The 16930-nt window shown below is 36.3% G+C and overlaps 1 protein-coding gene across 1 annotated transcript; it reads left to right on the top strand.

The window, feature by feature from the left end:
• Positions 1-481: 481 nt before the first annotated feature.
• LOC135658401 (acylamino-acid-releasing enzyme 1-like) lies at positions 482-16630 on the top strand. The gene is made up of 18 exons (XM_065176120.1): positions 482-663; positions 791-969; positions 1068-1377; positions 1507-1728; positions 1805-2041; positions 2169-2243; positions 4722-4860; positions 7579-7730; positions 7814-7896; positions 7981-8102; positions 8193-8271; positions 11307-11514; positions 13245-13305; positions 13425-13547; positions 14812-15009; positions 15369-15437; positions 16236-16312; positions 16391-16630. The coding sequence occupies exons 1-18, from the start codon at positions 536-538 to the stop codon at positions 16452-16454; spliced, it is 2526 nt and encodes an 841-aa protein (XP_065032192.1). The 5' UTR covers positions 482-535; the 3' UTR covers positions 16455-16630.
• Positions 16631-16930: the final 300 nt, after the last annotated feature.

Below are 16930 nucleotides of genomic sequence, written 5' to 3'. Positions count from 1 at the left end.
GTTTCATGCGTTCTGAAGCCACCTAAGAGTGGTGTGGCATCCAAAACATACCATGAAACAGATGCCCTGTACGCTGTTCTTGCGAACCAAGGATGGATAGGAAAAAGCAACGATGCATGTGGAACAATGGAACCGAATCACAGAAGGTCGCTGTTTGTTCGTCACTCGAGACGGCATCCTGTTCTTGCAGCGATCTGTGAATGCAAACAGAGACGAGGGGTGATGATGGAGTTGAGTGGGGAGCGTGAGCTAATCTGCGTCCATCTCGCTCGAACGACCACTTGATTGATGATAGGGTTCGGGTTCCCCGTTCGATCCCACGCTGGTCACCATGCCACGTTTCAGACCAGGGAATGGAAATCCTGCCCCCTAACAACCAGATGGGGCCCGCGATGGTGTTAACGCGGTGGTGTTTAATGGGACGAGAAATTTGAACCCTGTTTGAGTACGGACAAGAACTGTTACGCAGATTTCCTCAGGCTGATGATTCCTTGCAATCATCGGTGCACGAATCAAAACCAGTCAACTTCTCGTCATGGCCAGCATCCACACTGCCGCTACCAATCTCATTTCCTCTCCCCTCCTCCATCGCTGCCTCCTCCTTCGCTCCGCCTCTTTCTTGTCGTCGACCGCTCCAAAACCCTTCTCTTTCTCCACCACCAGGTAATTTCTCTCTCTCTCTCTCTCTCTCTGAGATCGGCTACTCCTATCTTCGAATCCTACTCTTTGTTTCTTTTCTTGTTATCAGTATTCGCTGATTTGGTTTTTGTTGTCCCTCTTTCTTGGTCAGGCGGAACTCGTCTGCGTCTTCGGCCATGCAAGCGCCGGATTCCGTCTCCGCCAAAGAAATGCCGCCGAACGGAATCGACCCCACGACCGCGGAAGAATACGCCTCGCAGTCCAAATTGCTCCAAGAATTCGTCAACCTTCCCATCATCGACAAGGCTTGGATCTTCAAGTCCGACACTGGTTCGATCGGACCTTTCTTTTCGTTGTGATGCATTCGGTGGTGGCACTGGCGGGTCCTTGATGTTTGTCCCTTTTCGTCTTTCCCTTTGTAAGCGCAGCAAACACCTCGTGGGCCATGTTTTTGGTCAGGCAAGTAGATCTTCTGGCCAACAAGAAGAGGACGATGACATTGTCTTCTCGTATCTCGAAGGCTAGCAAAGATTCTGTCGATTTCCAGTGGTCTACCTTTCCAGTCGAGATGAGCGGCGCGGCCACGGTGGTTCCATCACCGTCGGGTTCTAGGCTTCTCGTGGTTCGTAATAAGGAGAGCGATTCGCCTACGGTGCTCGAAATTTGGGGGTCGGCGATGTTGGAGAAGGAAATTCACATTCCCCAGTCGGTGCATGGATCAATATATACCGATGGATGGTAAGGGAGAATAGTTTTCTGGCTACCATATATTTGATACTCTGTCTGTCTGATCAATGTGATAAAATTATATGCACTTTATGTTATATATGTAGATATATGCTCTATTTTATATTGATTCTTATGTAGGTTTGAGGGAATTTCATGGAACCATGACGAGTCAATGATTGCATATGTCGCTGAAGAACCCCCTCGAGCAAAACCTGTCTTTGATTATTTAGGCTTCAAGAAAGAAGGTTCGGCTGAGAAAGATTGTAATAGCTGGAAAGGACAAGGAGACTGGGAAGAAGACTGGGGTGAAACGTATTCTAAGAAAAGGAAGCCTTCACTTTTTGTTGTCAGCATTAATAGGTCTGAGATCCTGAATTTAATTGTGTAGGAAAGGATATAGCTGCAAACTAACAATCTCGTTTTTCATATGGTACAGCGGAGAAGTGCGAGCTGTCAAGGGCATTCCTTGCTCCTTAAGTGTGGGTCAAGTTGTTTGGGCCCCACCTTCTAAGGGGAGTGATTCATTGTTGGTATTTGTTGGGTGGTCAGCAGAAAATGGTCTGCAGAATTCTCCCAGAAAGCTTGGTATTAAATATTGTTACAATAGGCCATGCGCATTGTATGCAATTGTGGATCCATTTCGCCAGCCAAGTACTAATAAAGTGTCACATGAGTGAGTGTGCAGTTCTATTCCAACCAAATAATCCTTTTCTTAGATCGGTAGAAGTTGATGTTCTCTTTTAGTTTATACTTGCTGTTTTAGTTGTAATGGCTTATGGTGCCTAACCTTCATTCATCAGGGGCGAAATGGATGACCATGCAACTGCAGTCAATTTGACTCATGGCTTTAGTAGTGCATTCTTTCCTCGGTTCAGGTAATATATTTTGCTTCCCTAAATTTATTTGGTCTTTGGAATCATGTTTTTCTTTCTGTAAAAGAACAGAAAGGGCATGCAAGTAACTGGTGTTGTGATTATTGTAGGTTCTGCTGGGCATAATTTCTGTTTTAAATTTTTATAAATAACGAAAGCATTCATTTAGGTTTTAGTGTTCTTTTTCTAGAAACTTGTTTGTTGCTAGAACTTTTAACTTATTGGGAGATCCAACATTGAACGATTTCAAGGACCCTTGATGATCATGAGGCAAAATTGGGTGTCAAGTGGTAGGTTGCTTTTGAAGGCAGTTGAATTAAGAAGCTTTTACTTCATAAAATATTAGGCATAATGGATGCACTTAAAAGAAAGGGAAAGAAAGAAGAAACATAAAATTGAATATATCCAGCATGTTCTCTACATTGGTTACTGAAGCTTGTAGCACAAAGTTCTGTTTTGGTGTTTGATTTACTTTGAATATCCTAACAATCCTAACAAGTAGTTTGTCATGATTTTTTGGTCTACTTCCTTAACTGACCATGCTCTTTTAAAATAGAAGTATAGGGCTATCCCAAATCCGTAAGTTCTTCTCCATAGATCACCATTAATTGGACATTTGTCTACCGCAAGTTTCTCATGCTCTTCTTTGCCTTGAGCAAAAGTTTCTTGAGCTCTTTGCATTTATTCAGAGTGCACTTGTTATTGTTTCCTTGACTGCTGCCAATTTTGCAAATTCCGATCCTACACAAAGAAACATCCAAGTTGAACATCTGGGTTCTGTCTTTTGTTTCCTATGTCTCTCGAACTTTTCAGTCTTCTGCTTGGACTTCTTTGTTCCTGGATCTGATAGGATCCTAAACTTTTACTGTCACCACAAGCGATTTTGTTAAATGGGAATTCTATCACTCAATGCTCATTAATGTAAAAAATTTAGCAGCTATATTTTTGCTCTTCCATATTATATTGCACAATCCTGGTTCTTGTTAGTCATTTCCCATTGTATGTTTTGTCGATTAGAGTGTATATTATTAAATTGTTTGTAGAAAAGTGAAGATTTGAGTAGATTCCAATTGTAGGAGATCTAGGAGAAGTCTCTTTTACAAGAAAGGATCATAATGGTACGGTACGGTACCGGTATACTGAGCGGTACACCAGGGCTTATCGAGCGGTACACCAGGGTGTACCGAGCATTGTAGCACTACTGCAGTGTAATACTATAGCACTGTAGCAGTACCGAGCGGTACCATTCGGTACTGCATACCATGTTCAATGGTATTCTTGGTTTAATCTTATTCTTTTGGAAATAAGAATATTGATATAACCAAGGATTAAAATCTCGGTTTGGTACCAATACCAGTTGGAATCTAGACTGTTAGGGTACTAGTACTGTGAGTGTCAGTATGGTCGGTACCGGTTGGTACCAGCCGGACCACCATAACTAGAGTGGGAGGCCGGAGGGGAGTGTTGACCACTATGAGCTTGGGCAACTCCTCTCTACATGGTGCATAGTGCAGAAGTGGGGTACAAGGTGTTGCACATCATAACAGTGGATCATGGGCAGCATGTGAGGCGTTGCTTCAGGACGAGGATGACAGAGTGGAAGGAGCCATGAACACTGGCAAGGATGAGGAAGTCATGGCAGAAGAGGCCAACAAAAGTAGGAGAGTGATGCAGGAGAGGATCGTGACTTAATGGAGCTGGAGGTTTCTGCGAGACCGAGAAAGAGGAAGTAGAGTCATGCAAGGTGAGCTGGAAGCCTGCGGGCAGTGGTGGATGAGGGGGAGGGTGGCCGACCAAGCATTGATACATATGAGGAAGCCTATCAGTTTTAAATAACAAAAAAAGAATTGAGTTTACCAGTCAGCTATCGGACAGATGACTACCCAAGCTATATCAATCAGTACAATCAGAATTTTAAAATTTTGGATATGACTATGATTAAGGACTGCCATACCAATTGACACATGTTGAGGGCAAAAAATTTAAAAAAATGCCAATATATAGTTAGGTTAAAATTTGGCCTACATCGCCAACACAAAGGCATGCTGATGAACATAACATGGAGTTATGCTGCACCAGAGAGTTATTAAAATTTAAAATGTCATCCTGCCATGGTATGACAATGCTTAACCATGGTAAGCACTCAGGAGTCATGAATGGTCAAAAACAAAAGGAAGAAAAAAAAGAGAGGATCAGACTTGTGCTAACTCGATAACTGAGAGGGGGGTTGGTGCACTGTGCCAAGACAAGAACAATTAACAGGGACCCACATGGATGACACTAAATTATGTATCACATGTTCAGTATGTATAGCTCATATTTTTTATCAATACCATTTTGTTCCATCATTTGGATTGCATCATAAGTTACTCCTCTGTGGTACATTGGTTTAGATTCTTCACGTAATTATTACTTTTGTATCCATATGAACTTTCAGAAGCTGATTTAGTGCTTCATTGAACTGTGAAATCTCTAATGCAGTCCAGATGGAAAGTATCTGGTTTTCCTCTCTGCAAAGAGTGCTGTTGAAAGTGGAGCTCATGCTGCAACAGAATCACTTCATAGAATTGAATGGTCTGCTGACAGAAAGCTGGATCAATCCGTTAATATTGTTCATGTGGTATGTTTTTGTTTTGATGTTTTGACTAGGAATATTTCGTCTTACTAATAAAAATGTGCATGTTAGAACCTAAATCATATCTTGGTCACCATATAAGGTCACTTGTAAAAAGCAAACAATATAGTCTGTACATCTTGCAAGTATTAGATCTAAAGTACCTAAGCTAAAGTCATATGTTAGTGATTACTCTATCATACATGCATTTTATTACAACAATAGTCACAATATAATTATTGGATACTTCTCTTTTCCAGATACATCTTTTAAGTCTTTAGGAATTTTTTGTTTTTAGTCAATCAAAATCACATGCATCTTTTTTCTTTTATCTATATTTTTTGTTAATTGTCTCAATGAATAAGTGTCTATTATGACTGATCTTTTGAGTAGAAAATCAAACTATTTCTCAAAAATTTTTGTTTTGTATCTGACTATTTTGATTGCCATTTCTTAAAGTTTTGTAGCATCACTCATTAAGTTGATTATTGAGTGATTGGATTGACTCTAAAATTTTCCTTATTCTTATATATCAATACCAATGGCTTCTCTATTCATCATATGCTTTTTCAATTTTTTGTTAAATAAACTTATTAAGTCCTATTTTTTTAACTCTTCTAAACCTGACTATAGATATTATCAATTTTCACACAAACAATAACAAGCATAATTTCCTAATTATTAGGGTCTGATATATGATTTTTTTATTATTGAGCTCTATATAAGAGAATTTCTTTAGTTGAATCAAACATTTTCATATCTTGTTCAATAGTTTCTGGCAAAGCCTTCTTAGATCACCAATTGATTTCCTTCACAACTAATTCTAATTGTTTCACCTTGTCTAGCGACAACATCTATAAGTTTACTTAAAACATTTTCATACCATGTTAGCTGATTTTTTCACATTTTATCATCTATTAGAGCTATCCTTAATTATTCATGAATGAAAATATTCCTTTTCTTATATTTTTTAGTAACTTTACATATCCACATATCATCTTGGCTGCACAAACACCTCATAATGTCAGTCTCAAGCCCAAATAAAAGAATTGGGAGGATCATGTTAGGACACCAACAACGATTTTAAAATTGTGCTAGAATTCATGAATATGGATTATCAAATAACATGGTTATCCATATTCTTATTCTCTTAACAACTTCCTTTACCACATGAATTTACATGCGAAAAGTACATAATCCTTAAACTTATCACTTATAGTTATTTATAAAATATTCATTAAATAATATATAAAGTTTATTTGTTCATCTTTCCTTAATCTATATTGTCAATAAGCATCTTTTGATGTTCATTCACTATGCATCTAATATTACTTAAATATTACTCTGTCTTTCTCCAAGTTTGAAATTGTTGATTAAAAAATTATTAAAAAAATCCATGTACCATAACCCACTAACTAGTGAAATTAAAATATGAATTTTGGATGGGATTTTGTATAAACTTTAGAAAACTTAATAGGTGATAGTGTAAATTGGTAAAGGTACAATAACAACAACAAAGCCGTTAAGTCCTAATTATTTGGGTTCGGCTATATGCAAGGATTGAAATTTCGTACCGTATCGGTGTATCGAGTTTTTATATATATATTATATATATTTATTTAGATGTACCGTTCGGTATACCTTGGCATACCACTCGATACTCCCATACCATACCATCGCCTGTAAAAATATCATTCGATATTTTTATATTTATAAAAATATAAAAATATATTTTTATATAAAAATATTAAAAAAATAATATAAAAATATAAAAAAGGAGGCGTATGCTGCCTCGGCGACATCACCTCCTCCTCTTCTCCTCGTCACCTCAAACAAGGAGAAGAACACGAACTCCTTCATCTCCTCATATATGGCGTTCGGCGAAGAAGGCGGTGAAGACGTCGAAGGCCGTAGACATCTCTGACCTTCGGCGAAGAATGCGGTGAAGAAGAAGCCGTTGAATCGCAGACGAGGCGACGAAGGAGACCACCTCTTCCATTGCTCTAGCCGTCGTCTGGTCGTTAACTCCTGGATCGAGATCGTCGAGGGAGGGCGGCACCGGATCGGGACACATCGATGTTCTCCCGATTCTCCCTCTTCTTCGAACGCTCTCTCTTTCTTCTTCTTTCTCCCTCTATGCTTCTTCTTCCCTCGCCGCAGCCAAGCTGATACCGCCCGATACAGCCTTGTATTGTCTAATACGAGGCTATATCAAGCGTTCCGCCCGGTACGGGCGATATCATTCGAAATTTAGAACCTTGGCTACATGGATCTTTTGCTGCCATTGGGATCTGTAAAAAATCATATGTTTAATTAAGTTTAGAGGTAAATTGGCAAAGATGCTAGCTTAAAGACTTTATATTGTCTTAAAAATGTTCTCTTCTTCAACTTGTCTTTTAAATATATTAGCTATATCTAACAATAAATGTGACTTTTCCCTTTGCATGAACTAGAAACCATATTTGCTTGTCTGGTAAGGGAAAACCAAAATTTCTGGTTTGTCTAATTAAGAAAATGATAACTTACTTTTATGATAAACACTTCATAGGGTCTGAAAGGACATTGTGATGGGCAATTACACCTAATTCACTTCTATTAACAGGAGAATTCACTGCTTGCACCTATGTCCAATTATATAAGATTTAGCTTATTTGTTTTCTTGCTTATGTCAGTAGTTTGATGCAATTCTTGATTCAAATATTTTCAAATCATCATGTTTTTCAGGTCCCTGTTGTCATGTGCCCTGAGGATGGTTGTTTCCCTGGGCTTTATCAGTCAAATATCCTATCTAATCCATGGCTTTCTGATGGATGTACAATGATTGTTTCTTCCGTGTGGTGCAGCACCCAAGTAATACTTTCAGTAAATATTTTCAGGTACTTTGTATTCCATGTGTGTACCACAAGTTAATGCTGTACTGATCCTGTATGTACTGCTAAAGAATATATATGTTCTACAGCTGCAAAGTTTCTCGTATCAGTCCTAATGAATCAAATTATTCATGGGATGTTCTTGCGCTGGATGGAGATGATATTCTTTCTGGTAAAGTCATTTGGGTTTTATGAATTGAAAAGATGGTAAACTCAATATCAATTTACACATATATTTTTTGTTGCTATTACCAAGTGTGCAGCAGTCCTGTTGACCCTCCACAAATCAAATATGGATATCATACTCAGCAAGTGGACCAGTTAATTACATGGAATTGGTTAGATGTTTCTAGCCCAACTTTAAAATATTCTGATAAGGTTCTCTGTATATTTAGTACATTTTCACTTTTGTGGCATCAGATTATTCTCATCGAATGTAATGAAGATTCTGTCTCTCTTGTTCCACAGGTGAGATCTTTGCTATCATTTCATAAATTTAGTTTATTGAAGATTCCAGTTAGTGATCTTTCTGAAGAACTTCCTAAAGGTAATATAGCACTACCTTATATTTATCATTTTTCTATAACTTTACACCTCCCTGATATATGATTAGCTGGATTTAAGCTCTGCATCATTTCTTGCATTGATTTTGCTTGATGGTAAATCAAGTGTACCAACTGGTATATACCACTGGTGGTGCCTCTTAGTACATGGGTGGAAATGTGGATGCAGTGAAAAGTTTTGCTTTGTTTTTTGTGTCATACCGCTTTAATTGATTGAACCAGTCTAACAGTTTAACTAAAAGGGAAATTGGCATCTATAAAGACTTTTTGGGCCAGCTAAGGCTTGAAAAGATCAGCAGCTTGTCTATCTGTCAGCACTATGAAATATTCAGTTGCATTGATGTATGAGGTAGAGTTCTCAATTTCGATGTATATTGCCCGGTACAAGTGGTACGTACTGGTCCAAGAGGATACCAGTATGCAGACCACCCTCTACCAGGCGGTACCAGTGTTTTGACCTCGTATCGAACAATAAGAGGTCTGTACCGAGCGGTAATGGTCGAAATTTGATTGTTACCGAGGCGTACCGGTTGGTACGCCCTAGATTTCAACCTTTACCAAGGTGTATTGGTCGGTACACCCCGGATTTCGATCATTACCAAGGTCTACCGATCAGTACACCCTGGTATTTTAGGACTGTTACCTCCATGTATTTTTGGAGGTTTTTCAACTCTTTTTGGGTATCTCGTCGGTACGTCCCGATGTACCATTGGTATGTCTTAGTATGTACTGTACCAAGCAAGGCTTGGTACACTGGTACAGACTGAAATTGAGAACCTTGGTATGAGGTTCCTATGTCGGGCTGATTGTCAGCACTCAACACTATGAAATCTTGGGTCTGCATTAATGTATGAAAGATTCTCTGCAACTTACTAAGTTCAAATTTGCAGTACTATTATGATCAGAGACCAATAACTATTTAACTATTATTTATCTTTTGATCATTTGTAAAGTTGCACTCATGACCTAATGTGAAAAATTAGCATGAATGCTAATTGTTGTTTTTAGCTCATATATTTCTCAAATTAGTCCTTGTTCCTTCAGATGGGGTTTTCAATATTTGCTAGATATTTTTCCCTTTCAATGGTGTGAGCACATTCTTTTTGTCTAGCAATTCTATTTTATGGTCCTTCTAACTTTGAAGTTAATAAATCACTTGTTTAGATTTTCTTCAATCTGAATTTTTTGATAAAATATCTTATATGTTATTTTATTGTTTTTTTTTTTGTCAAAAAAGCACCAGATTGGTCTTTGGGATGGCTTGTTTAATATCTTTTTTTTTTGCAACATTTTTCTTGTAAAGTGTTATACCCTGATCATAATAGTTTCTAAATCTTTGCTAGCTTTTTGAGATTTTTTATTTTTTTTGGGTCAATGGTGCTCTTTGAATTGTTCCATCGCTTTCATTATAAGACACCACAAATTTTCAAGCCTTCGGTATTTTTCCAGTACATTATGTGTTCCATCGCTTTATATAAACTGTTCATCTCAATATGTTTATCTCATGTCCTAATTTTGTCATATTGCTCATTCTCCTTTCAGGCTAAACGCTAGTTTTAGAAAAATCTCTATTAATTTTTGTATATTTTAACTCCTAATATTCTAGTATGTGGGCATGACATACATTTGTGTGAAAAGCTAGAGAGTGAATTTTTCTCTTCTTTTTTGGAACAGTAGGTCCATGTTTGTTTTAACACAAGGGACCTTTTTTCCCCCAATTTCAGCTTTTAAATCTCATGAACTTCTCTATCTCTATAGTGACTACAAACAGAATGATAATAAGGATGGAAATCAAATCCCAAGCATTGCAATTAGTGACGGTTACGCATACTACAATAAAGTTTGATAGTTTTGTATATTTATCGGTTCCACCTACCAGAAGGATAGTCCCTGCAATTTCATGCATTTTTCTTTGTACAATTTTTGAAAAATTCATTGCACATCTTTCCAGTTTTCCACTAACATGGTTGTATGAGATTCTTTGAGAAACTGCTGATAAGTATTAATAACTTTATTGCTATTTCTATTATAGATTTTTTTAACTCTGTCACTGGGTTAAAAATAATTCAGTTTTACAGTAGCTCACCTCCTATTTTAATTTTGTTTGTATATCAAACTTATAGCTTTTAATTTCTACTGGTTTTTCTTCTACCCAATTATTTCCTGTAATCCAACCATGTTAATTCTTATGATCATGGTACTGATTCATCCTTTATTTCAAGTGTTCCTATGTTTGATATTGCTAATGAAAGACTGCTCTTGTTGCTTCTTTACATATATTTTGATAGAAGTATAGGAACGTGTGCCTATTTGCCTCTATAATTCTGCTCTCCTGTGATGCATTACACTAATAAGGCCTAAAGTCAATCATTCTAATTTTGCTTTTGTGGTTGTAAATGCAGTGTACGAAAAGTAATTTTCCAATCACCATTTAGGGGTTGATAATCATATTCTCTTAGGAATGTTCATTTTTTTTATCATTAAATTCAATATTCCCTTTTATCTCCAACATTGCTAGAAAATATTTACATGGGAGAAGAGTCATAAAACTTAGCTGTAGAAGTTACAAATGAATCTTCATTCTTTATTCAAGATAAGGGGTAAGGATCACATGAAAATTCTTGTGTGCAATGAGAAATTTTTCTCTTTTGTTTTTGGGTTTTGTTGATAGATATTAAACTTAATTTTCTCCTTTTGGTTTTGAGCCAGTCACATAATAGTTCATTTCTTGGAAATACAATTTTCATTTAGTTTGTCTAGATGAAATATACTTGTGATGTTGCCCTCAGCATGGAGGAAAAATATTAGTCTGGCTGTTTCTAATTAGTTGGGACATTACATATTGTTGTTTATGCTAGATCTGGTTGTGCAAAGTGTAAACTGTATTAGAGTTGGTTTTTAAGAAATAGTTTAGCCTTTGTGCTATCAATGTTGGAGATGACCTTTTTCATTAAATATGTATGTTTTAATAGTTCGATAAATAGACTACCTAGAACAGTGTTTTACTGGCTATATGCAGGTGCCCATAAGCCATTCGAGGCTATCTTTATACAGCATTCAAATTCTACTTCTGAGGAAACATGTAAAAAGAGTAAAGTAGATGGTGTATGTACACCATTGGTTCTCATTCTCCATGGTGGTCCACATTCAGTTTCATTGACGAGCTATTCAAAGTCATTGGCATTTCTTTCTACATTAGGCTACAACTTGCTTCTGGTGAACTACAGGTGAGTATTATTGCATTTTTTTGGAGGATTAGGTTATACATTTGGACTGGTGGCATGATCTTTTTCTTTTTTTGATATGAATGAGGAGACAAGTACCCAACCTTTTGTTTTTTTTCTTTTCACTGGTTTCTTCCTAAGAATTCAATAGCCTGTAATTTTTAATGCATTTCTTTTACCTACAGTATGTTGAGCCTCTATGGGAATGGTTGAGGTTCTGAACTGGTTTGCAATCATTTGTTGTTAGGAGACAATGGTGCTACCTTAATTTCTTTCTAAATTTATCCAAATGTTCTACATTAAATAAATAGCATTTAGTCAGTACCTACTTATATTTATAATTGCAACATAAATAGTAAATTGCATTTGGGCTTTGATTCCCAGAGGTTGGTCAGAAAGTAGGCCTGCAGGCTTATTCTTCCTCTCCATCTTTTATTATTCTTACTGTCCTTTTCTCTTTGTCACTCCCTTCTCAACTTTTCTTTCTTTTCATTTGCTTGTTGTATAATAGTTATAGTAGATGCCTGTGGTTACATAATCATCTTTTCTTCTTTTGCTCCTTTCTCTCCTCTATTTTTAATTTTTTTTCTCTTTCTATGTCAATTCTTTTTCTAGGCACTGAACTAGGTGTTTAGTTGAAGTGGATCTGTTCTGATAAAGTGGCTCTAATTGCTGATTTCATAATATTTTAGGTTTCATTTTCAGACTTGTAGTCTCACTGAAGTGTATACATCTGTTATATATTATTTTGTATGAAGAGACCTGAACAGAATCAAATTTCTTCATTAACATGAGTTGAATTATGATTCACTTTCCTTGGTTCTACTTCTATAGCTATCTCATGGCTCCTAATTAGTATAGAAGAAATTACATTCAGGACACATGAAAGAAAACTAACTAATTGTTTTCATTTTCTGATCATCTTTTTCTCTTGCTTTATCAGTCCCCTCTTGATATAGTCCCTAAAGACTTTTTTTGTTTCTGTTAGCAACAACACATATATAGGCTTCTAAGTCTACTGATATCTGTTCTCAATATCAAGATGTGGCTGCACCATCATAGGAAATCTTTGAACAAAATTAAATAAGGTTCTTTCTTGTGGTCACATTCATTTGACTTTTATCCGAAAGTTTTTGTATCACTCTAAAGCAACATTAAACTGATTCTCTTTCCTAATGGGTTAATCATGGCTTTCTAGAGTTCCTTGAAATAAGGGATTTGATACAGAAGTCATTTAATATGATTTGCCTAATTAATGTTGTCTTCTTTAGTTTTCTGCCAAAATATATACAATTTACATTTTCATAGTTCTTGATGATAAGGGAAGAGGAGAGTATAATGTCTGTTGTTCTTAAATGAAGACATGCAATATTTTGCAACCAAACTTGCCTCAAGTATTATTCAGATTTACCCTGAAATTTTTGTCATGAAGAGATGGAACCGTGCAGTAATTCTTTAGCCTGTAACATGGTTTATATAAAAGTTTTTAAGATTCCTTTAACTAAACCAACTTGGGCTTGAAGATGATTAATTTTCTGTTTCTCATTGCCACACATGTATACAAAAGCAATAGTAATATGGAGTAGACAAATTTTGTCTTACTTTCTTTTTCCAAGGAATATTTCTTTTTGATTCTTTTAGAGTTTCTATACCATACTTTTCCTTTTTATGTCAGGTCTTGGCTGTTATAGTTTAGGATTTCTGATGACTTTATTGGCACAAATTTTTCATAGGGGTTCACTGGGATTTGGGGAAGAAGCATTGCAATCTCTTCCAGGAAGAATTGGCTGCCAGGTACTTGCTTTGTTGGTTGTCCATGCTTTTGAAACTGTTTATGAGGATATCCTATATCCAGTGGCAATAATGAATTTTTAACAGTTTCTGGCATGATTATAGTTTTCTGTTGGTGGCAGGATGTAGGAGATGTACTTGCAGCTTTAGACTATGTCATTGATGAGGGACTTGCAAGTGCATCTAAAGTAGCTGTTCTTGGAGGTTCACATGGAGGCTTCTTAACAACTCATTTAGTGGGCCAGGTTAGGTATCAGATGATTTGAGGTTCTTAAACTCATCTTATTGTTATTGTTGGTATTATAGTGCATATGAATTATTAAAGCCATACAATTTATTTAATTTGCTCTTTAGATAAACCAAATGAAGAAAATCATGATGGTACAATGTGCATTATCAATATGTTGTCTTGTAAGGCCTTCTGAGCCCTGACAGTTGATACCCTACTGACATATGATGTGTGATGTCCAAAGCTATTACTAGTCTGAACTATTGATGGATGGAGGTATACAAGATTGTGTGATGTGATAATCTGTATTGCTTTTTCTTAAATATGGCACCATGAATTTGGAGAACTTTTTCCATCAATAGTTTGTCTTTCGTTATCTGGAACAACATTGTGTTCATCTGCCTTCCGCAGACCTGTTGTTGTAACTGTAACCTCATCTATCGGGTTGTCCTTATAGTACCAGTAGGCCTTTGGTATCTAGGTTGATAGAATATATTTAGTAGCCACTGCTTGTTGTATTAACCAAACAGTGAGAACAATTCATCTACACTGAAAGATAAGTAAAAAGAATGGTACATCACACTTTAAGTTTAAAAAGAAAGATGCAATCTGTTTCTTTTGGATAAAAGAAAATGGCCTTGTAAATGGATCTTTGATGCTGAACAAGTTTAGAAACACCAAGTTAAATATCAAGTGGTCCTTCAATATTTAGATTGTGATGACACTAATACTATACAAGATTTCAAGAAGCAATTTAAATTCCAAGTCAACTTTCATGCTTAACAGCCTGAATGATAGATTGTTGAAATTTCAGTACGTATTATATTTTAATTATTAATCTTCTAACTTGCATTCAGTACAAATACTGCATAAAAACTTTTACTTCCAGACAATGGCTTGTACTTTTACTTTATTGGACAACATAAAATGTCTGTAGTGCTGATGTTTTTAGGAATCCTACTGAGAAGAAAGTGGCACTTGTCATATCTGTACCTGATGCCAGTCTCTTTTCTCCATCAAGCATTATGTTCAAGTAGCCTGTTGGTGAAGAAAGGCTTATGTTCCCTCTACAACTACAATTACTTGTCCTGTTTTCATGTGTGTATGCCTGTTTTTTTCTTTAGTTGTCTAAAAATATCTAACATTCTGGGTTGTAAAATGGATAATATTATTATTTTTAAAAAAAATATAAAACAGTTTGCCCCAACAAAACAAAGATTAAACCAGTTTAAGAATTGATTGTATAAAAGGGTATTGACTTCAGTTTGTATTTGCTGCAGGCTCCAGATAGATTTGTTGTGGCAGCTGCTCGCAATCCTGTATGTAACTTGTCACTAATGGTTGGTACCACCGATATCCCTGATTGGTGCTACACAGAGGCTTGTGGGAAGGAAGGGAAGAATTTCTTCTCGGAAGCTCCTTCAGCCGAACAGCTTAGTCTCTTTTACAATAAATCTCCTGTATCACATATTCTGAAGGTATGTGGAATTGGTCATTTGGCCTGCTACAAATTTCTTAATCTTTCATCCGGTTGGAATTTGTTGTGAGTTATGCTTATTATATGCACATAAAGTAGGCGATGGAGTTATTGGCAGTTAAATGATACACATCCAGCATGTGCCTGGTGCTATTATGGATTTGAGCATAGTTCACAAAGTTGACCTCTAATTGAGGTTATTAGGCTTAATGGGTTTTGGTACTTGCTATCTATAGATGCCAAACAAACAAATGTTTTCAATCATGTTGTCTATTTAACGTTTATCATGCACGTTAGTGCTTGCTACACCTCATCTTGGCATAAATAAGTTGTCCTTATTTATCTTTCTTGCAATTTTAGGTCAAAGTGCCTATTCTTTTCCTTTTGGGAGCACAAGATCTTCGAGTTCCTATGTCAAATGGTCTACAGGTATGCTATAAGTTTGTCATTGTAAGTTATATAGTCTGATTGAAATGCTTACATTTTTTAAATTCTTTTGCTTTACAAGCATTTCCTCCTCCCATCTTCTCTAGCTGTTTCCATTTGGTCCATATCAACTGGTACACCAATGTGTCTGCGCATTGGTACGGTGTCTAAATTTTAAACCTTGCTTACAAGTCATTTTGGGTGTTTTGAGTTTCCAAAAATCATATTGAACAGGAATTTTCCTTGTGCAAATGATGCACTATATTTGTCTGACTTTCTGAAAACGAGCAACACAATTTCTTTCTTGATGACCCCAAGTAATTTACAAGGAAAAAAGGAGTTAAGTGTTGGGGTTGAAGCGAGGAGGAAACATGAGGCTAATGCATATAAATAAAAAGTGGGACACGATCTTCTGTTGGTAATGGAATCATAAGTCCTAGGTTGTTGAAAACAAAAAATATATGCATCGTGAATTTTCTATGCCACTTGGTCCTGGATCAGTAAATCTGAACCATGTTTATATCATGGTCAGTGTCTTTGAGATATGATTTTGTAAGTTGATACCATGATATATTTAATAAAAAAATTGAACTCCTATGATATTACTTTGATTAAAATTTTGAACTCCTATAGCTCTGGGCCTCTGGTCCGTTGAGATATGAGTAACTTGTATCATTATGAGACATTTTGAGTCTCAAGTACAATTCGGAGAGGTCTTCCAATGTCATCGTTGTTGTTAGCTTCTAATAATGTTACAGTTCCCCATCTTTCTTTTTATGTGCTGAATTACTAAATTTTCAGTATGCACGGGCTCTGAGAGAGAAAGGAGTTGATGTCAAAGTGTTGGTATTTCCTGAGGATGTCCATGGCATTGATAGGTATGCGAGTCACTCGTCTACTTAACTGATTTAATTTAGCTTTTATCCGCCCTAATGCAATATATATATCGATTGCAGGCCTCAATCTGATTTTGAAAGCTTTCTTAACATTGGTGTCTGGTTTAAGAAGCATCTAAATTGAATGTTTAACCTGTGAACCGTGTGTCAATGTTTCTCACCACCTAAGTTGTGAATGAAATAAAGGAATTCATTAGGTCAACCATTGACAGTGGTGGCTAACAATTGCTGCATTGTAAGCATATCCGAGGATAATGTAATTTGTTCAACTCGTAAGCTGAGTTCCATTTCGATGACAAAGTTGATGTGGGTTGGTTCAACATCAAGTTTTATGTATATCTTTAGTTTTTTTTTAATTTGTGCACCACACCCATTGATTTCCACAAGAAGCTTATCTTCTTAATTTTTCTTATTTTGTGTTACTCTCTTTTTTTTTATTTTAAGTGTGGTCGGCTCATGCACAAGAAAGAATCAAAACTATATGAGAAATGGAAACCTGAGTTGTCGCTGTTTTTATATTGCCACATTTTAAATGAAGAAGACTTGAATTGTAGTTGTCATTTGGAGAAACTTGTGATTTGATGTGCAGAGGGAAACAAA

The sequence above is a fragment of the Musa acuminata genome, chromosome BXJ1-4 (genome assembly GCF_036884655.1).
Source record: "Musa acuminata AAA Group cultivar baxijiao chromosome BXJ1-4, Cavendish_Baxijiao_AAA, whole genome shotgun sequence".
Lineage (NCBI taxonomy): Eukaryota > Viridiplantae > Streptophyta > Magnoliopsida > Zingiberales > Musaceae > Musa > Musa acuminata.
This window is presented reverse-complemented; position numbering and strand designations above follow the sequence as displayed.

What these genes read in the sequence shown, in the direction of transcription:
- LOC135658401 (XM_065176120.1), top strand. Translation starts at nt 536, where the DNA reads ATGGCCAGCATCCACACTGCCGCTACCAATCTCATTTCCTCTCCCCTC. An exon ending in CAGGAAGAATTGGCTGCCAG is followed by an intron (nt 13,306 to 13,424) that starts GTACTTGCTTTG and finishes TGTTGGTGGCAG; the next exon opens with GATGTAGGAGATGTACTTGC. An exon ending in CAACTCATTTAGTGGGCCAG is followed by an intron (nt 13,548 to 14,811) that starts GTTAGGTATCAG and finishes TATTTGCTGCAG; the next exon opens with GCTCCAGATAGATTTGTTGT.